Source organism: Poeciliopsis prolifica, unplaced genomic scaffold, assembly GCF_027474105.1.
Source record: "Poeciliopsis prolifica strain line A6 unplaced genomic scaffold, Auburn_PproV2 SCAFFOLD014, whole genome shotgun sequence".
Lineage (NCBI taxonomy): Eukaryota > Metazoa > Chordata > Actinopteri > Cyprinodontiformes > Poeciliidae > Poeciliopsis > Poeciliopsis prolifica.
The window spans coordinates 9,261,212-9,282,457 of NW_026562389.1; the positions used below are offsets into that span (position 1 = coordinate 9,261,212).

The 21,246-nt window shown below is 36.6% G+C and overlaps 3 protein-coding genes across 5 annotated transcripts; 2 read left to right on the plus strand and 1 right to left on the minus strand.

Annotated features, from left to right (window-relative positions):
- Positions 1–270: 270 nt before the first annotated feature.
- LOC129365756 (nuclear factor 7, ovary-like) lies at positions 271–3,528 on the plus strand. Its single transcript, XM_055039208.1, has 3 exons — positions 271–381; positions 475–555; positions 1,831–3,528. The coding sequence occupies exon 3, from the start codon at positions 1,835–1,837 to the stop codon at positions 3,212–3,214; it is 1,380 nt and encodes a 459-aa protein (XP_054895183.1). The 5' UTR covers positions 271–381; positions 475–555; positions 1,831–1,834; the 3' UTR covers positions 3,215–3,528.
- A 1,949-nt stretch (positions 3,529–5,477) lies between these two features.
- LOC129366008 (phospholipase A and acyltransferase 4-like) lies at positions 5,478–9,568 on the minus strand. The gene is made up of 6 exons (XM_055039601.1): positions 9,513–9,568; positions 9,277–9,311; positions 8,993–9,024; positions 8,046–8,157; positions 7,541–7,800; positions 5,478–6,165 (listed from the first exon to the last, which is right to left on the minus strand). The coding sequence occupies exons 2-6, from the start codon at positions 9,293–9,295 to the stop codon at positions 6,055–6,057; spliced, it is 534 nt and encodes a 177-aa protein (XP_054895576.1). The 5' UTR covers positions 9,296–9,311; positions 9,513–9,568; the 3' UTR covers positions 5,478–6,054.
- Positions 9,569–11,548: 1,980 nt separating this feature from the next.
- LOC129366041 (ankyrin repeat domain-containing protein 31-like) lies at positions 11,549–20,050 on the plus strand. Of its 3 annotated transcripts, none has more exons than XR_008606579.1 (13): positions 11,549–11,728; positions 13,140–13,324; positions 13,589–13,800; positions 13,883–14,026; positions 14,415–14,557; positions 15,040–15,214; positions 15,295–15,380; positions 15,757–15,865; positions 15,965–16,061; positions 16,842–17,223; positions 17,460–17,556; positions 18,104–18,224; positions 19,152–19,235. XR_008606579.1 is itself a non-coding variant. In XM_055039629.1 (13 exons), the coding sequence occupies exons 2-13, from the start codon at positions 13,302–13,304 to the stop codon at positions 19,304–19,306; spliced, it is 1,785 nt and encodes a 594-aa protein (XP_054895604.1). In that variant the 5' UTR covers positions 11,549–11,728; positions 13,140–13,301; the 3' UTR covers positions 19,307–20,050. The 3 variants fall into 3 exon arrangements, 2 of the variants coding, with proteins under 2 accessions (XP_054895604.1, XP_054895605.1); XM_055039629.1 differs by having other exon boundaries at positions 17,460–17,597; positions 19,152–20,050; XM_055039630.1 differs by having other exon boundaries at positions 15,310–15,380; positions 17,460–17,597; positions 19,152–20,050.
- The last annotated feature ends 1,196 nt before the right edge of the window (positions 20,051–21,246 follow it).

A 21,246-nucleotide genomic window follows, 5' to 3' on the forward strand; every position in this document is an offset into this window, starting at 1 on the left:
TATTGGGGCAATTCCTCAAATTCGTCACCAGGAGGCGCAGTTCAGACAGCAACAGGAATATAAGGACATGAAGAAAGTTTTTATTTTTTTATTGTAAGTCCCACATTTTCTGGCCATATTGAACTAAAAGCTGAGTTGAAAGCTTCAGGTTCACAGTTATAAAACCAGACTTCCCTCGTCTTTTAGAGGTAAAAGTCCAGAGAAAAACATGTTGATCTTTAAATGTAATATTTAAAAAAAATAATTAGGTTGATTACTTATTAAAACAGTTAATCAAGGCTGCAATAATCTTAACTTTTTTTATGTTTTAGTTTTGTTCTGGTACCAATTTCGTTTCGAAGCCAAAATAATTTCGACCAATAGGAAGGACCTGCTAGCACTGTAAGTACCAACCCGCGCATGCGCAACTCGCAGATCCTTAATGGAGACAATTAAACAGCTGTGAAGTTGAACGGAAACTTTTTCCGTCTCAAGAAGCGGCGTCTCGTCGGAGCTGGTCGGTCGGAACTCGTCAGAAATTAACCACAAGCCCGTCTCAACTGCAGCTGATCCGAGGTCAGGAAGATTTGTTATTCGCGCCGCCATTTTGCTCAGGGCTTATTCCAGGATATCGCATTGTTGCTAATGGTGTTAATCAACTGTTGTACATTTATGCAACATTTTTTTGTGGCACAACAAAAAAATGTTGTTAAATATAAATGGATATAAATTGAATGTGGCTTGTTTGCACAGTTGATTGAAATGAAATTGTTTTTGTAGGGGCTGTTTGACCATTTACTTTCAGAAACAGTCATTCATCTTCAAAATGGTAGCAGCAAACTCATTTCTACTGCACAAATGTTTGACACTAATTTCATTAAGTTTGAAGAAAGGTGAGTGTGGGGCAACTTCTCTTTGGTATGGAGAGTAGTAGGAGAAGTTAGCAGAGTGAGGAAAATGTACTCTAGCTGTCCTGTTCATTAAAATGAAAGTTATAAACCACCTCCCAGTTTTTATGGGGAAAAACTGGGAGGTGGCTTCACTGGAATAGAGCTTGATCCTCCCAATCTACTTTTAGAGAAGTCAGAAAGCTTCAGGAAACCTCCAGGGAATGTTGGCAGGTGATTTTTGTTTAATTGTTGGATAATCATAAACTGGTGTATACAGACTCTTAAAAACAAGGCAGTTTGCTAAAATGAACAAAACAAAAATGTACAAAAACATACATGTATAGCGGTTGCCAAAATACTGAGCAGATTGTCTCTGAGTGACGTTATTGCGCCCTCTACTGTGTCTGTGGGACACTTTCAGGTCATATGAGGTTACATACCATATAGCGTATTTTTCGGACTATAAGCCGCTACGTTTTTCCCACCCTGATGACCCGGTGTGGCTTTTTCTTCAACCACCAGGGGGCTCTTCAGCAGGAAGTGAGTAATTGGGGGTCAAAATTGGAAATCAAAGAAGAAAGTGCTAATTGTCATTTAGAACAAGCACATGCTAGCAGCAGAAATGTTTTCAAACTCAAACCCCCTCATCATGGAAACCACATGAACAGAAAAGATGCTGCTTTTAAGTTGAAGGTCATCGATCTGGCAGTACAGGATGGAAATGGAGTCGCTGCACGAAACCTCGGCGTGAGCCAATCCATGGTTTGGCGTTGGAAACGAAGGGCTGTGTTCCGAATACATCCAGCAGATGTATTCAGGAAGCTCTATAATCCAGAAAATACAGTATTTGTAAATATGAACAAAATAAATTTGGATTTTACAAAAAATCAGAGTTGAACATTAAAACCTGCAGAGTGAACGTGGCCTGATAAATTAGCTTTTTGTCTGTTGTGCTTCTCAGGAACATGATGTCTTCCATGTTAGAAGAGGATCTCCTCTGTCCCGTCTGTCTGGACATCTACAAGGATCCTGTTTTCCTCCCATGCAGCCACAGTTTCTGTAAAGCCTGCCTGCTGCACTTAAGGAGAGGGAGACGGGAGCCATCATGTCCAGTTTGTCGGAGAAGGTCAGCAGGTGGAAGCCCACCATGTAACCTGGCTTTGAAGAGGCTGTGCAACACCTTTCTGCAGGAGAGGAGCCGGAGAGCCTCGGAGGGTTTCTGCTCTTTGCACTTTGAAAGTCTGAAGCTGTTCTGTCTGGACCATGAGCAGCCGGTGTGCCTGATCTGCAGGGATTCAGTGAAACACGCTGGACACAGATTCAGACCAGTCAGTGAAGCAGTGTCGGAGATGAAGCTTGAACTTGAGCAAAACCTGAAGTGTTTACAAAACCGCATCGCTGGTTTAAAATGTTGCAAAGAGATCTTTCATGATGGAGTGGAGCACTTAAAAAGTCAAACCCGAAACTCAGAGGAGATCATTAAGAAGCAGTTTAGAAATTTTTTTCAGTTTTTAGCAGATGAAGAGGAAGCGAGGCTAACTGCTGTGCGGAAAGAAGCAGAGCTGAAGATTGGCAAAATGGTGGAGCTGATAGAGACTGTGAAGAAAAATATATCAGGTCTGTCTGAAACGATCAGAACCACGGAGGATGAGCTGGAAGGTGAAGACCTCTCACTCCTGCGAAACTTTAAAGCGGCAACAGAGAAAATCCAGAACCAGCTCAGATTGGAGCCGCCAGATTTTCCCTCTGGAGTTCTCCTGGATGAGGCCAAACATGTGGGGAACCTCAGCTTCAACATCTGGCTCAAGATGGAGGACATGGTCACGTACACGCCTCTGGTTTTGGACCCGAACACAGCAGCCGCAGACCTGCTGTTGTCTGATGACCTGACATCTGTGAGGCGGGTGAAGTGGACCGGCGCTCCCTACAATCCGGAGAGGTCCGCTTTGCTGTGCCGCTCCGTCATCAGCTCCAGGGGCTTTAACTCAGGAATCCACAGCTGGGATGTAGAGGTCAGAGGTGAATCCTGGAAGGTCGGCATGGTGGCAGAGTCAGCTGGCGGCCCCAGTGATGTAAAGCAGGACTATTGGGTTCTTCGTTTCGGTCGTGGCAAATATTCAGCGTGGTCGCAAAGAACCGACCGCGTTGAGCCCAAAGTGACTAAGAAAATACGGAGAATCCAAGTCAAACTGGACTGGGAAGCAGGAAAGTTGGCTTTTTCTGACCCTTTAAGAAGAACCGTCATACACACCTTCACACACACTTTTACAAATAAGATGTTTCCATTGTTTGACCAGGGCACTAAAATTTTACCGTTGAAGTTGTCTGTGACGGGCAGGTATTAAAAATCACTGCCTTTTCTTTGCTTTGGTGATTTTTAATGATTTGTATTTCATTTCTCTAAATATCTTTACTCTTCTCAGATTTTTGTCTGTCATGTTTGACTTGAATTTGATTCTGTAATTCAGAATTGTCCGATGATACAGTAACAAGAAAACTTCTTAATGTAATTTCTTTGCACTTTTATCTCCTCAGATTATTTCTAACTGATTTACTGATGTATTTCTGAGTTTGTCATGTGACAACCATTTCGTATTTTGTTACTCCTTTAAGTGTTTATCTGCCTGTTATATGTTCTGCTGTTGTGAAATTAAATAATTTTTTATTCCCATTTAAATCAAAGTCAAGAGAGTTTTTCGTTCCTTAAGGATTTAATCAACTGTCATCCGAATTCAGCCTTTTGTCCAGAACTTTCATGTGTGAAATAGAAACATTTGTATATGTTGAATAGAGGATATAATGGGCCTGACCAGTGAAGCCCACTGACAGATCAACATATAATCACACCTATCTAAATGGCTGCACATTTCAAAAGAAACAGATAAATTATCTTTAAATTATTAAGCTGCATAGATACAGTTAATGTATTTTAATAGCTGCTCAGTGTTCTGTTGTATTTGGTCCATCCATTTCCTAACGCCCTTGTGCCTAGTATGGTCGGAAGGTGCTGGTGCTGATCTCCAGCTAACGTTCCAGGCGAGAGGCGGGGTCACCCTGAAGGTCGCCAGTTTGTCGCTGGGCAACAGAGACAGAAAGGACAAACAACCATGCACACACACACACACACTCACATATAGGGAGAATTTAGAAAGACCAATTAACCTGACAGTCATATTTAGTCATGTTTTTTGTCTGGGAGGAAGCCGGAGTACCCAGAGAGAACCCACTCATGCACAGGGAGAACATGCATTAAATGGCTGTTTTGTGATCAAAAAGCATACATTTACAGTACTTCATGTTGTTGTAACCTGGATAATGGACTAAACCACTGAAATTTTGCTTTTGTAGACTAATAAAAAATAATCAAATTTTATTTGTATAGCACATTTCAGCTACAAGGCATTTCAAAGTGCTTTACATCATAAACACAAAACACAAAGGCATGCAACATAGAATAAAATACCAAGGTTTTTTTTTTTTTTTTTTTTTTCCCTTCTTCCCCTTCCCCTTTTCCTCTTTTTTCCCTTTCTTCCTCCTTCCCTTTGACACGGAATTTAAGCGCCTGTTACCGCCAGACTCAGCCGTCCGTTTAACCACGGGTATTCGCCAGGCCCCGTTGCCCACAACAGGGAAAGAAAAAATAAAAAAATAATAAAAATAATAATAATAATTATTACATACATATCCACAAAATCAAATCCATACATATTACATTTCAAATGCAACTCTAAACAGGTGCGTTTTTACTTGAGATTTGAAGGAAGTCAGAGTTTCCGCTGTTTTACAGTTTTCTGGAAGTTTGTTCCAAATTTTTGGTCCATAGATGCTGAAAGCTGCTTCTCCTCTTTTGGTTCTGGTTCTGGGGATGCAGAGCAGACCAGAACCAGAAGACCTGAGAGGTCTGGAAGGTTGATACAACAACAGCAGATCTTTGATGTATTGTGGTGCTAAACCATTCAGTGATTTGTAAACTAACAACAGTATTTTAAAATCTATTCTTTGAACTACAGGGAGCCAGTGGAGGGACTTTAAAACTGGTGTTATGTGCTCTATTTTCCTGGTTCTAGTGAGAACGCGAGCAGCAGCATTCTGGATCAGTTGCAGCTGTTTGATTGATTTGTTGGACAGGCCTGTGAAGATGCTGTTGCAATAATCAATGCGACTAAAGACAAACGCATGAATGAGTTTCTCTAGATCTGGCTGAGACATTAGTCCTCTAATCCTGGAGATGTTCTTCAGGTGATAGAAGAATAATTTAAAGATCAGAAAATGTAAGAGTAAGAATGAATTCAGTACCATTAAAAAAGAAATGTTAATATTTAAATATCTCCAGGTTTTAGAGTTTCATAAATGTAAATAAAAAGGTTTTGCAAATAAAATATTACTTCAGAGAAAATAAGTCAGTCTAAAATGGATTTGGTGCTGGATTTCTTCTTTTAATCTTCTTTTAATTATGCTTGATTCTTGTCATGGAGCATTAATGTAACTCATTTGTATTATCCCCAAATCAATAGGAGTCAATTTAATTTAAATTAAATAGAGTTAATATTTCATAAAACATTCCTAAGTTTTATGGTCATAGTCAGTCAATAAGAATATGTTTCCATTTAGGCTAATTTGTCAAATTATTAAAGAAACTTTTCATTTATCCAATATTTCTCAACTAAAATAAGTTTTATTTCTCTCATGTAGTATTTCAATTTTAAATGTCATGTTTATTTAGCTACAAAGTTAATGTGTTTTGTTCAGTGATGGATTAATTGATTGATTTATTAATATGACTATATAATTGTTGTACAGTTAATAGTACACCTCATCTCAGCTTATGTCTGAATAACATGTGGACAGTTGTTTAGCACAAATTGCTTTACACCTTACTGATGAGGTTAAGCTCCCCCTGCAGGTTAAAACTGGTCAGTGCAGTAGTAGCAGCATGTTTAGATTTTTTAATGAGAGTTGAGTTGAATAAGAAAGAGCCAGAGTCACTCCTCAAAATTAAAATATGAACATAAAATAAATGTTTAATGTTTAACGTACTTCATTTTTATTATCACAACTATGATTGATCGCTTGTGAATCAGCGGTAACAAATAGACCATAACAAATCTGAAATTTGTTGTTTCCATTGTCAGGATGAAACTGAAACAGCTTGATAACCTAAAATATTCAGAATAGATTCTCACTGTCAGTTACTGGTTGACTTGTTAGTCTTCCAGATTAGAAAAGCTACGACCACGACTCCCAAAGCCAAAGAGGCTCCAGTCACACCAAGTCCGATCTTCAGAGCATCTTCTACCTGGAAATGAGGAGAGAGGAACAGATTAATCCTACAGAGAAACTTTTCACTTCCTTCTAACAGTTTGATGTTTAATCACCTTATGGAGACTTCAGTGTATTCTATTTATTTTATGTGATTTAAACCGACACTGAGTGGAGGACAGTAATACCTGGTGCTTAAGGTATTTAACAAAAAATTCGGAAAACTGTGATGTATTTGTATTTACCCCTTTACTCTTGTAACCCACAATAAAACCATTTCAGAAGTCTCTTGGTTAGTAACCAGAATCCAGATTTCATCTCAGTATGACTGCAGATGCTCTGGTTTTAGAGATTCCTTAGAGAATCAGAGAAGAAGAAACAACACAGATACAGAGCAGCAGGTCAGGGAGAACGCTGAGGAGACGTTTAAGACATCCTGCACTGCAAAAACACAATTTTACAAAGTTTTTTTTGTCTACTTTCTAAACATGTTGTTACAGTTTAAATCAGACTAAAATAACTTACAAGTAACTTTTCAGCAAGATATGGGAGTTTGTTTTATGTGTTAGTTCAACCGGCAGACATTTTCACTACATCGTCAGTGAAACGGAGCTAATACTTTTTCATCAAGAAATTATTGACAAGCTCCTATATTTTGTTGAAAGTCGCTTGTATATTAGTTTTATCTAATTTCAAGTGTTCTAAGATATTTGCACTGGAAGTTTGGCCAAGATTTTGTGTTTTTGAAGTGAAGACATCATGGACATCGTGATCAAAATTCGGAATGTTCTCAAAGGGCCGGTTGTGCCAGAATGTATTGATAAAACCCATTGAACTGTTAAAATATCACTAACTAGGTGTTTGTTTCAGTCATAAATAATATTTACATTGCTCGGTCCATCAAGGACTTTGTGATTGTTTTTGTGCAATCAGAATCACAGATTTTTGTGGCGCTAATTTAGAAATACTTGTAAGGAATTTTTACAATACTTGCATTACTGTATGATATTAAACGTGACTTTTTATTCAGTCACTTAAACTGAATGTCTTTGAGTTTAAGTGACTGCTTAGGCTTAGTCAAATTTCTCCAAGCATTTACAGCAATTTTTGAGACGAAATTGCGGTAAAATCAGAAAAATGTTGGGAACCATAGATTTTATAAGTCAATAAGTCCCTGAATCTATCAGGGACCTATTAATGTAATTTGGAGCCTACAGGGCCACATTTGGGGGGCCAAATTTGGCCCCCAGGCCTTGAATTTGATACATGTGATTTAGAGGCTGAAACAATGAAATGTTCCTTAAAACTGACTGGTGAAGCTTTTTTTCAGAGGTTTCGGCTCCAGGAAGTAGTTTTCCTCCTGCTCAGAAACTCTGTTTGTCCTTCTCCGATTTGGTCTCCATCAAATGTACCTGCTGGGACTCTGCGTCTCCGTAGCGCAGCTCAGTGGCAAAATGTTCACAGTTGTAGTTGGCGACATTGTACGATCGAGTTGTGCCGACGAGGCTGTTGGCTTGGTCCACGATGACGTGGGCGGGGCGCGGCTTCTTCTCCTGGTCCAGGATGTTGTTGATGAGCCACTCGTCTGAGGAAACCACCTCCACCAGTTTCTGCTTCAGAATGTTATTCTTCCCCACTGGAAGGTTGACGGTGCTGAACGACGAGAAATTTCCTTTAAACCGAAACCAAATGGCAGGAAATGTTTATGGAATGAGAATGGTTCTGGTTCTGATGGTAGTTTGACTTGGGTTTAGTTTAAGGACGTTCTGATATTTTCTGGGCTGCAGTGTAATGTTTTAAGCTGCAAAAAGATTCATATAAACGCTTCTTCTCAGTGAACAGAAGAGTGTTTTAGTGAATTTGGCCTTGAAACAAACTGGTTTCTGTTCTGGTAGCACCAGTTTGGACTGGACTCACCGTCCGGTCCCAGCAGATGGACAACGTAGCCGTCACCAACGTACACTGCCCAGTGTTCATAAACGTTACGGAAAATCTCAATCAGGTCTCCAGGCTTTGGCTCATTTCCGTTCTGAGATTTAAAGGAAGAAAACGGCAAAAAGAATAATTTCTATTATTCTTTTATTTTCCTTTTAACCTTCATCTGTCAGGCTGCTAGTAGTTTAGCTCCAGTTTCATTTGCAGTTTGCATATTTTCTTTCTTCACTAGAAATAAAAACTAATCCGTGATCAGAATGTCTCCTTCACTGAAGTTCTGATATTTGTCTTATATTTGTCGTTTCTCTGGTTAAGCTCACCATAGAAATCAACAGAAAAGGAAATTACCTTTATTATCCAACAGAAGAGAAATTCAGATGTAAAACGAAGTTCACACAAAATACTAAAATATTGAAAGTATGTATAAACAAGATTGTTTTATATAATAATCTAAGGATATGCAGGTAAACAGGATTATTTTTAAAAATATACAGATATGTGGCACTAATATGTGATTATCGCTACCAGCCATCACAATTGCTCTGCACACTGAGAAGGGAAAGGGAATAGTAAAGCTGAAAAAACTAGTTGATCTTGTTTCTGTGATTCTGTCAGAGAAAAACTTTCTACCTCCTCTTTATCTTTGCCTTCTAGTCAAAACTATATTAAAGATTAGTCTTCACATCTGTCTCTCCTCTAGTAAACACAGAGTGAAAACAATCAGAAAAGCACATAGCATAAATTCATATAAAAAATGAAGTAAATAAGATTTCAATCTTTTGTCTGACCGCAACAATAAATTATCCTGGATTAAACTCAGATGATTTCTGCTTTTAAAACTGTTCACCCCAACCAGCTGCTGTCGCGAAACACGGAACATGTAAGAAATTATAAACTGAAAAATCAAAGCAGGAAATAATTTTTCTCACCTTGTCAGTGATGGGCTCCTTTGCAGGTTCTTCTGTAGAAGAATTTAACATTTTAAAAGAAAATGTCCAAGTTAAGCATTGCATTATACTGAATCTTAGATAAAAAAAAATAAATGTATATTAGCAGAATGAGGGAGGTGTAACACTGCTGTTTACTACTATAGAACAAATATTATGTAACTTCAGACCTTCTGAACAAACCTTTACATTAAACATGTTTAGACCAGCTTCTAAGTTTTACATAAGAGAAACAAAACAAACCAGAATATTTCAATAAAACTCACGGCTTCCCGTAGAGTCCATAATCTGTGGCGTCAAACTGAGGAGAAAAAGAAAAGAAAATCTGAGATTTACAAGAGCATACTTGTCCTCATTCACAGTTTTTAAAAAGAAACAGATGGGAACTTCGAGTTTCTTTACTTCACTGAATCTGTAAAATCTAAAATGCAAAAGATCACTTTTCTAACTCTGCCAGCATTAAATTTATTTAATAAGAAGTTCAGAGTGACGTTTTGCTCACCTGTCCAGGTCTGTGTCTTCGTCTCACCCTGAGATAATCACAACAGAGACTAAATCTGAAAGCCTTTCCACTAAATGCAGGTGTGGCTCAAAAATAAGAAAGCAAAAAGTAACATAACCTGTTCCGACTTTATTCTGGCATGAACTACACAGATCCTGAGTATTTTACTGATTAATATGAAATACATTTTCTGCCTACATAATATTCTTGATGTCAGAAACTGAAGTTATGAATTTTGTCTTTGCTTTCTGTGACATCTGTGGACAAGATATGACATGAAAACTGAACATCAGCTTGAAGAAAAATACATTTCTTTAGATACTAGCAAAGGTAATTATCACACCCAGGAGATTAAAAAAACTTCTTCAGTCACCTGCTGGACATGAAGTCGTTAGGTTGTGCAATTCACCTGAAACATAATGAAACGGTAAATAATTTTAATGAAAAACAGTTATCGCTGATAGAACGTGTTTAATAATAAGGCAGAGGAAGTCAGTAAATGTGTTTGATTTCTTCTGCAGAAAGTAGTTGGCTGTGATCTAAAGACAAGTGTATGTCAGCCTGGTGAAAAAAATAACAAAGTATTGTTTTAAATATGCTGTGTTTTTTTTAAATACTATATTTGTATGTTATCAAGTGAATATACTTAAGATTTTAATTAAAAATCTTCTTAGATACATTACTAACATTATGCATTTTAAAAACATATTACAAATACATAGAAACAATTAAATGTTGTTTTTTTGGTCTTCTTGAGCTGTACTACTGGTAGAAACATAGGACAAACAACAATGCACACCCACACCGTGGATAACTTAGAGATTAGTTAACTAATCTCCAATCTTTAGGACTGTTTGTACTGTAGGAGGAGTACCCAGAGAGAACCTATTTGTTGCTACTGTCTACCAACCAGTCAGTCAATTAATCAATCAATTCAGGCAATTTTAGACTGAAAGGAAAATGTACATTTAGTTGGTAAATATTTTAGTCACTAAGTGTTAGTAAGCAGAAGGACTTTTCTCTCCACCCCATTCACTCTACTGCTCTGTTTGGTGGTTTCAGAAGATTTTGGATGAAATGTTGCAGATCAGGTCCAGATCCACCTTTCAATTTATTTAATTAAGGAACGTTTTGTCCATTAATACTTGATTGTCATGTAAGTGGATTGCAATACAGGTGGTTTTTAGAACTCCCAATCACATTGAAGCAATATAAAGAGATCCAATTGGAGGAAACCATGAGCTAATAATTATAATTACTGCCATACAAAAACTTTACTTTACCCTGATCCTCCTGGGCTTCTACTTCTGAAGTTTTACATCTTTAGCAGGCAACATTAACTACTTCCAAGTGTCACCTGAAATTACAAATCAGAAAAACCAGTCGTTACTTTAATCAAATCTAATAAAGCAAAAAATTAAAATAGTATATTATTGATAGCATGAACCACCAGTAATGTTCATTAAGGATTCAACCTTTTATCCAAATATCTGAAAATAATTTCTGGAAAATAAATTATCTTTTTTTTTAACCCATTGAACATTGAATTGAAAATCCATGTGCAGTTTTAATGTACAAGAAATGTGAGCCTTGCTAAGCCACAACATTATTATTATTATTATTATTATTATTATTATTATTATTATTATTATTATTATTATTATTATTAATAAACTATAGTTTTTTTTCTTTAAATTAAAAATATACATTTCAAAATACCTCATTGTTTTTTTTTTTTTTTTTTTGTGTAGACCAAGTTTTGTGATATGGATGGAAGTCAGAGTTCAGTGCTGTGTTTACATTATCCAAAATGGCCTCTACTTTCAGTACAAATGTATAATGCTCTAAAACAGTGGAGCGAATTTAAAGCTGGGTCTTTAATTTAAGGTGACTCATAGTCTATTCGGGAAGAACACATTTATTCGCAGACACAGTTCTCCACCAAAGAATGGATTTTAGAAATCCGCAATTTTCGTCATTCCAACACAAAATTTGCATTTCAGCTCCGTTTTCCGACGACCATTGAATGCATCACATCTCGCGCTGCAGGTCTCTCGCTCGGACGTATTTGCGGTCGTTTACTAAAATTTCTATTTATTTGCTCTCTGTTACGTTTCATGTAAAATATTTACAATTACTTAAAGGTATTTTTATGAAATGTCGAACACAGTTTGAAAATAAACCAATGTTAAGGAATGTTTGCGAGTATTTTCGTGGTAAGTTCTGTTTATAAATGTTTCGGTTAGCCAAAGCTATGAACGTGTTAGGGTTAGCCAAAGCTATGAACGTGTTAGGGTTAGCCAAAGCTACGAGCGTTTTTTGGTGCCTATCTAATGATAAATATTTAAGAAGTTATATTAGCAATTGTGACGTTATGTATTTAGGCTTTCTAATGTATTCTCCATACATTATATCAAAATAGGCGTGAATGGCAGCAAACGGAATTTAGGTGCAATTGTAGAAATTGTAAATTCATTATTTTTGATTACACAACTTAGAACCATATGATTATTTAGATTATAAAAATGTTTAAAGTGATGTTGAATAATTATTTTAATAAGTACAATACATTTTTTGTTTTCATCTTTGAAGTTTCCAGGACAATAAAGATATCTTTCAATATTTAGCTGTATTTAAAAGACTGCGGGATGAAAAATAATGATTGTTAAATGTATGTTGACTCAATTTCAAAGTCTTGTTTTGAATATTAGTATCTTCTTAAAATAATCGACATTTGTTAAATCGTTCATTAAATGCCTGGTGTATCTAATAAAAATTTGAAATAGTTGCAATGTTCAAATTAATAATCTCAAATTAATTAAGCATCTGATTGACAGCAGAAAAACAAGTAATACATATTTTTATACAATTCAATATTAAAGGATAACATGGCTGACAAAACTTTGAAAAAAAAGGAAAAAAATATGATTTTTCTTGGTGTTCTTGGTTGATCTTTGTTTTACTTGTAATAGTCATTTAGGCCATATTTGTTCATGAGATTTGACATTGTGTAACAGTAAAAAAAACACAGCGCTTTATGAAACTCAGCATTTTCACAGCTGAAGAGACAAAACAGGAACGGCAATGTTGAGACTTCCTGAACCAGTTTTTATGTCTTTTTGACAACATCTGCTCCATGTTCAGAGCTGAGACACTTTCAGAGTGAATACGTTTTTAAATTGAAATGAAAACAGAAAAAAGACCCGACAGCTCTATCATTTAATACTCTGTATAAAATTAACCTACCAGTGATGAAACAATTCACACGATTTATGGGTCAGTTTAGTTTTTTGTTCTTGGATTTGCTTTTCTTTTTAATGTTATCCGACCCAAACCATCAGGAATAGTAAAGCCATCATTTATAGTTTGCATATCAGTTGTTCTCAATGTCATGTCATGAATGAAATCAATGGTTAAAAATTGCAGCCCTGGAGGACTGAACCTGAGAAATTAAGTTTTTCACAAATTATATTAAAAGTATAAATAATACAAACTCCGTGTAGCTGTTTGTTTCTTTAGCTTGTACTGCCACCTTGTGGGTGGGTGGAAATATTTTTAGACCTTATCATCTCATGATTCTTATTTTTTTAGAAAGTTATTTACTTGGATATTATTTCCCTGTTGAAGGTGAATTTCTAGAGAGTTTTTACATGAAATGATGGGAAGCAGGATCAGCTGAATCTCAAAGGAAGGACGATTATTTTTAACCAGAGGCCAATGTTTAACGTATTATCAATACTCAAGTGAAACTGCTACTGCTGAGACTCAGCGATTCATCAGATACGGAGAATGAATGAAAGCAGCAGCGTTTGGTAGGTTTGATCCATCTGTTTAATACCTTTACTTGTAAAATTCATATTATATAATAACTTTACAGTGTCAGTTTTTGTGCCATCATGATAGATTATTGTACAGAGCAAACAGCTTTCTGCATTTTTTAAAATTATAAGCTGCTAAAATAGTTGGAACTCTTAGTTGTCTGATGTATTTGAAGTGAAAGGTCTGTAAATAAATAGGAAGTATTTTCAGAAAGTTGTTATAGACCGTGACTTGTGTTTATGTGTTTCTGCATTCAGTTACATTTCCAATGAAGCTGAGATGGATGAAGAGGCGACGCTTTCAGACCAGGAATCTGTCAGTTTACTGCAGGATCTTCCTGCTTTCCAAAGCAGATCATCTGCTGCTTCAGGTTCTCATGAGATTAAAAACAAACTGGAGTTGAATCAGCAGAAAAGAGGGAAACTGAAGTCCTGCACAGGTGAAAAGTCTGTGTCTTCATCACGATCAGGTGAGCTGGAAAAACATTAAAGCTTCATGTTTATTGGGATTAAATTGGAGATTTTTCATTTGTTGGTTCTATTTGCTCAAAGCAAAAGTTCCAACTAAAAAGATGCTTCACAAGAGAAATGAGAAGGGAGAAACACTTCTTCACAAAGCTTGCCGGAGGAAAGATCTGCCTCAAGTCAGGATGCTCCTTCAGGCTGGAATCAGCGTCAACATGGAGGATTATGCAGGTTTGTTACGGCTGAAACATTTCAGCCATTTACTCCTCTGTATGTTAGCTCAGTGGTTCCCAAAGATTTTCTGGTTCCCCCGATGGATTACAATAAAATCCCCCCCAAAAAGAAAAAAAAAATAAACTGGGCACACACATCGTTCAACCAGACATAAACCTATACACATATTTTGTTTTCAAACTCCACTGAAGTTTATTTCACTCTTCAGGTTGCAATCAGACACACTACAAACCACCTTTACAGTAAAACACTTTTGTGTAACTTTTTTTTTTTTCATCCATACCGCTTCCTGTTCCCTCCTGCAATGGCACTGTGCCGCCTCTAGGGGAAGCGCCCCTCACTTTGGGAACTATTGTGTTAGCTGAAGCATTTTTTCATTGGTCAGGATGGACACCTCTGCATGAGGCCTGCATTTCTGGAGACAAGTCTGTGGTGGAGGAGCTGCTGAGGGCTGGAGCTAACGTTAACGCTCGGAGCTGTGAGGGCGTCACGCCGCTGCATGATGCTGTTTATGCTGGAAACCACCAGGTGAAGTTTTGGTATCTAAAAAGAAAGAAAAAGCACATCATCTAGATACAGAAAACATGCACGAGATGAAAAAAAAGCTCAGTTTACTCTCAGAATATGCATAGCAAAGTATAGTTTATTTGCTGATTGTTTTACTTTAACGTCAAAAAAATCAACGGCTTCCTCTCTTGTTGTGAAAATGAAAAGTAAAATATTTCTTTATTCGGTTTTAACAAAATATGCATAATTACTGCATGTTTTGTTTTTGATCCAATGTCAAGTCAATACAGGGCACACACTGTAAAAACACAAAGTCTTACAGAGTATTTTTAATCTAATTTCTAGTGTACACTTTGAAATAAGACAAAGCAACCTTTTAACAGTTTTTCACAGTCCTGCAAATACTATCTAAATTTTTTTTATAATAAACGGCTGCCTCGTCTGGAAAAGAGTTTCTTTCTATTCTAACAGAATGTTTGAAATGTTGTTTTTCTTCTGTGTAGGTTGTGAAGCTCCTTCTTGAGAACGGATCAATCCCTGCTGACCAGAACGTTGGTGGAAAAAGTTTGTTGGACACGGCCAAGGACACGAGTATGAAAGAGCTGCTCATGAGTTTCCAAGCATCCTGTGAAGGCCAGAGGAAGTCTAGCAAAGGGCCAACACGATGCGAAGAACCAGGTGAGCATCTAAAGAAGAGGAGATTTAATTAGACATATGATAAAGGTTTAAAATCCTGAATTATTTAAATTTATTTAAAGTTGTGAGTGTTTCAGACGTTCATCCAAGAGAATCGGGTGACACAGGCAGAGAATCTACTGATGTTCAGCTGAAACGGATAAATAATGTGAGACTTTTTCACATATTACACTTTCTGCGTTTTTATTAGAAATGTGAGCAAAACTTTGTCAATATTCCACTAATGTTGGAAAAACATAATTTTGCATGTGTTGTGTTTCTGTCAAATAAAAAACGCAAATAAAATCACATGTAAATCACGCTTATTCACGTAATAAGTTATTAAAAACCCTGCCTCTCCATCATCTTACAACCACTTTCTGTCTTCGTCTTTATGGTTTGCACCAAAATGATTTCCATTAGGAAATATTTATTATATATATTTTCAAAATGTCAAAGTGTGCTGTTATACGTTGAATGGAAACTTGGCTATTCTTGGATAAATGTTGCATCATTTTACTGAAACCTGCTTTGATTTCATTCAGTTCTTCACAGTTCAGAGCAGTTCAGAGGTGGTTTCAGCGCTTCTGGAGGATGCCAGGAGGAAACAAGCTGAAATGTCAACTCTGCGTCTGAAAGATCTCAAGAATGTTGGTGAGATCTCTTTCAGTTTTCATCAGCAGTTTTGTAAAAAATATTGAACATTATCACCTTTAACATGCTCTCCAATCTAACTGCAGTTCTGATTTTCAGGGAGATGCAAAGAAGTTTTGTTGCAGATCCAAAACCTTCTGATGGACATTCTCACCAAGCAGCGTTTAGAGAAGAACAATCTGACCCACAAATTCAGGTCAGTTCAGGAATATCATCAATTAAGCTAAAGCATTTTCAGATTGGCAAATACCACAAAATTAGCTTTTTCTTTTTAATTCCTCTACTAATTTGAGAAAAATGCAAATTCTGCTTCTCCATGTGGGTGATGAACTCTATCTTCCTGGTTTTAGTCAGAACAGCAGCAGCAGCTTTCTGGATCTGATTGTTTTTTTAGTCAGACCTATAAAGACACTGTTGCAGTAATCAATGCAAATAAAGATAAATGCATGGATGAGATTCTCTGGATCTTGCTGAGACTTTGGTCCTGTATTCCTGGAAATGTTCTTCAGGTGATAGAAGCCCGACTTTCTAACTGTCTTTATGTGGCTCTAAGGTTCAGGTTAGAGTCCATCACTACTCCCAGGTTTCAAAGTGGATCACTACTTTCATTAGAGTTTGTATTGGTGCTTGAAGTCCTTGGAAATACTTTAATTTTATGGTTTGGAAAGTGCTTCATTTTTATATAAAGTCCTTGAAAGTGTTTGATATTCAAATTTTGCAGTCTGGTAATAAAGTGCAGTCCAATGCTTAAGTAAAAGCCTTATTTACAGTTGAAACCAGATATTTTAATGGTAGCCGGTATGGAAAGCCAGTGGTGTCAAAATTTCTTGTTTTTGCGTTGTTACTAAAAAATGTTATTATTCTTCCATAAATGAATTATCTTTAATATTTTAATTTCTTGAGATGCACACGTGCAGTTATGTTGCTGATTTGTTTGCACATTTACTTTTAACAACATGGTTATCTCTTTTTCCAGGGTTGTGTCTCACCACCTTTGCCACCGAGTCCTGAAAAGTCAGTTCTTGTCTCTGGCTTCAAATCAGAGACATTTGGTGCAACTTCTACAAAAACAAATGCAACTGGAAGCAGCTTTCACTACAGCAAAAGCTAAAATTTCAGTTCAGTTCTTGAATCATCAAGTCAGCCTTGCTGTTCCCACTCTCCCTGACCTGCAGAGTGAGGAAGCCGGTAGCTGCAGAAACGGTCCACAAACCAGAGCCGCTTTGCAGTTTTTCTCTAAGATGAAAGGAAAGAATGCGTTGATACAAAGACGGGCTAACGATGATGGTGGAGGTCTGCGTCAGCTCGTACAGAGCGGAGTGTTGCCCAAGGGCAGCGATTTACATCTGACATTAAAGGTGACATTCATCTCTTAAGAGTTATCATTAACTAGAGCTGAAACGTTTAATTGTGATGAATCTAAATATACGACAATCAGAGTTTGATAGTAGCTAGTTAGATGTACTTAGTTACATTTACTGGAGCAACTTTTTGGAAAAAATGTACTTGTAGGAGTATTTTTACTTTTACTTGAGTAATTTTATTATGAAGTATCGCTACTCTTAAATGAATTATGTCTTCTTTTCTGTTGCAGAATAAGCAGCATGTTGCGCAGGTTCTCTCTGGTGGTGTAATAATGAGCAAAGGGAAGTCGTATCGGGCTCCAGAGTTCTGGCTGGAATCCATTCTTGGTAATAACATCCCTGTCACCTCCATGTATGCTCTGAACAAGGTTAGTCTTCATCGTATCACTGAAATGCCACCTTACAGTTTCAGAAAAATAGCCCCGGTTCTTGAAACATTTGAGTTTTTCAAAAGTGTAAGTGAAGTTGTTTTTCTTTATTAGGCACCTTTTCTATTGATATATACATGTTGCATAAAATCACAATAAAATAAATGGAAGCATGTGGCCGAAACTTGACAAAACAGCAAAATCAAATCAAGATGTATGAAAGCTAGAGCTGCACAAAATATCAAACTGGAATCTTCATCACGTGTTGCTGTTGCTGCAAACCGATTGGACACAATATTTGGTACAATATCTTTTTTTGAAGAAATCAATTGTTTATTGATTTTGCATGAAAACTAAATACATTTACTGCTCCCATCTAATATTTTTTGGCACTGAGAGGCTGAAGTTCACAGATTGGTCAACACATTGTTTCGTAATAAAGAAAGAAACTGGGAGGTTAATTGTAATTGACTCAAACATGGTATTTTCCCTCCTCTGTCTTAAAGGTGACTTTCAGAGACAAACCTTTGTCTTACTACCTGTTGAACTCAGAGACTGAACAAAATCTGTCCGACATCCGTCTTCCTGCCGACAAAGACGATTCTACTGAACTGGAGCCGAGTTTAGGTGAGTCGGTCATGTGTCTACATACAGCAGAAACATTCAGATGAAAATCCCCTCTTTAGATTTCCTCAAACCTTTTTTTGGATGAACTGAAAACACAGATGAAAAATAACATTTGTTTTTGAAAGACTTTTCTCAATTTGCTTTAGATTGCCAAACTACCTCTAAATTCAGTGAGTTTTGGGTCAATAGCGGATATTTTTGTGCCAGTCTGAGTTACATTTAATTTCCTTTTGGGAGAAATGCAGTACTTTTGAATTGAATTGAAATGAAACATAGCAATTCCCTTTATTTTTTGTTTGTAAAATAACCAATCTTGTGTAACTTTATGGTGAATAGGGGTGAAATTTATGTCCAGCTAAAATGAGTTCAGACAGAGAAATTAAAAAGCTGAAATAAACAAAGAAAGTTGAAGGACATGACTACATTTTAAAGTTTGAATGATGTTTTTACCTCAAAGTACATGAAAATAGTTTGCTGAGAAAGAGTGCAGTTTTTAGCCAAATTTTTCAGAAATTCTTGTTTCCGTTAATTTCAGTGGGGTACAAGATGATTGAAAAAGCTGAATATTTAATAAACCGTAGAAGATGTCATTACCAAAAGACATAGCTGCAATGTCCTGCATAAGCAGGATATGGGGAAAGTTGAAAGGTTGAAATAGCACAAAATGCAAAGACGTAATGTGGCTAAAAGTGTATGGGAACAAGCAGAGGAAATAGCAATAATTAGGATGTCTTTTTTTATTTTTTACACTGTATAGTCTTTAGTTTCTTTATATTTTAGATTGCTTTTTCATTTTAAGTTATTTATTGCTATTTTGTAAGTAAATTAACCCTTTAATAGCTCCAAATAAGGTCCAGTAAGCTAACTGTATGCTGACGATCACCTGCCTTTCTTATTTGGTTCATTTTATGTTTTAATTCTCTGCAGAATCAGTGGACCCATATCAGCTCTTAAGAAGAATTCGTATCATCCGTTTGGTGACCCCTGAGGAGATGATTCCAAATGCTCTGATGGATTTGTACTGGGACAAGCTCATGATGCAAGACCAAGTAGAGTTTGACAACTGGGAGCTTGAACTTTAGCTTTGTCTTTTTAATATTAGTTTTTTATGAGCTCAACATGGTAAGTCATATGACCTTGGTAGGGTTCTGTTTTATTTTACAGTAATAGTGATTGTGTACTCAGTACATAGAAGAAGGTGTTCCTGCTAAATAGTCAATTGCAATTACTTTGTTATACTTAGGGGAAATGCCCAAAAATGACAAGTTATCAAATAAAAGTGCTAGTATAATTTGTATGTTATGGAACGTTTATTTACTTTTGCTGATTATTTTGTGCACACAATTTTAAATTTTTTAAAAGTATTTCTCTTGAGAGGCTTTAATTCAGCTTTTACGGAAAACCAGAAAGGTCAACAAAAAGCAAAAGTCACAACACAACAGCAAAAAGCCGCATTGAAAGTTATGCTGCCAGGTTAAGCATAACTTCTGTTGTGGCTTTTGTTGTTGCATTGTTGTTTTTGCCCTTTGCTGACCTTTGTTGACCTCTGTATGTTTCAGTGAATTCAAGACGTTTTCCACCGACTTAGAATAACTCCATCAGCTGATGTACATAATTTACATCTGCCTTCATATTTTCATTAAATTGATGCTTTTATTTCTTCCCCATATGTAATTTTTTTGTTTCTCTTTTCCTCTTGTCAAAACCTACAAACTGTTATTGAAAAAGGAGAGACGTGTTTGATGCAGAGTGTTGCATTACTATGATCTGTGTTGTTTGTGTTGTTATTATTGTGTAGAGATACAGCAACACTGCAGCAGAAAAAATAAAACAAAAGGAATCTCGATCGTCTTGATTCCCAGTATTATTTCGCGGTCGGTATGTATAATTTTGGATTCTGCAGTTCCTCATTTAAACCTAGTAAAATGAAAGTTTTGTTTTTGTCAAAGCTATGAACTGGACTCACTTTTAGAATTATAAAAATAACTTTTATTCTTGATAAAACCTGTTTTTCTCTTATAACAAACAAACCAGATATAACAACTATGGGCTTCTTCACGGTCCGGAGTATTAAATTATAATTACAATTATCATTTAATATTATGCAGATTTAATTCTATTCTCAATTTAACACCCTGGAAGCTGAAGAAGTCCAAATGCATTAAATCATCTTTCTTTAATATGTTTTATATCTTTTTTATGAAAATAATATAGGATTTATCAAAGAAAAAAAGGTAAATGGACTGAACCTATGTAGTGCCTTGCTAGCCATATGACCACTCAAAGCACTTCACACTGCAGTCACATTCACCCACACACACTAAAGGACACACCATAAAAGCAAAAGTACAGTGAGAAAAATAAACGGAAATAATCTCTATTAAAAGAAGAAATTTTAATTCTTAAATCAATACGTTGCAATAAAAACTGAGCTGAGTGTTGTGGCTCTGTGCCATCTACCCCTGAACCAGCGAAGTGAAAATGTTTAATGTTCGGCTAATTCAATTAATTTTACAAGTTTAACAATAAAACTGCACATGTGTTTGGAGTTTCTTAAACTCTTCTGGGGGCGATTTACAGTGACCAACTGACCTGACCTACATGTTTTAGAAGATGTTGGGAACCGGAGCACCTGGAGAAAACCCACTCAAACACAGGAAGAACGCGCAAACGCCACACAGATCGTCTCTGTGAAGACGCAGCGCGAACCGCTGCACCACCGTGCTGCCCACGTTTTTTCCAGTTGGGTTGGGAAGGGATCTATTGTCAAATTTGTCAATGGAAGAAAAAACTTTGCCTTTTTAAATTTCCTCTTGACGGCGGGTCGCATGGCGCCCCGTACACAGAGGCTACAAACTCGACGTGTTTGACTCCGGTCCTCGGTTCCTCTCTTGCACATCTTTTCCCTCTAAATATCAAAATCAGGAACATTAGACATGTTCTTTATTGTTGGCACTCTTTTGCTTTCTTTTTTGATTTCTTCAATCCCAGCAGGTTTCACAATCTTTTCCAAATTGAAAAT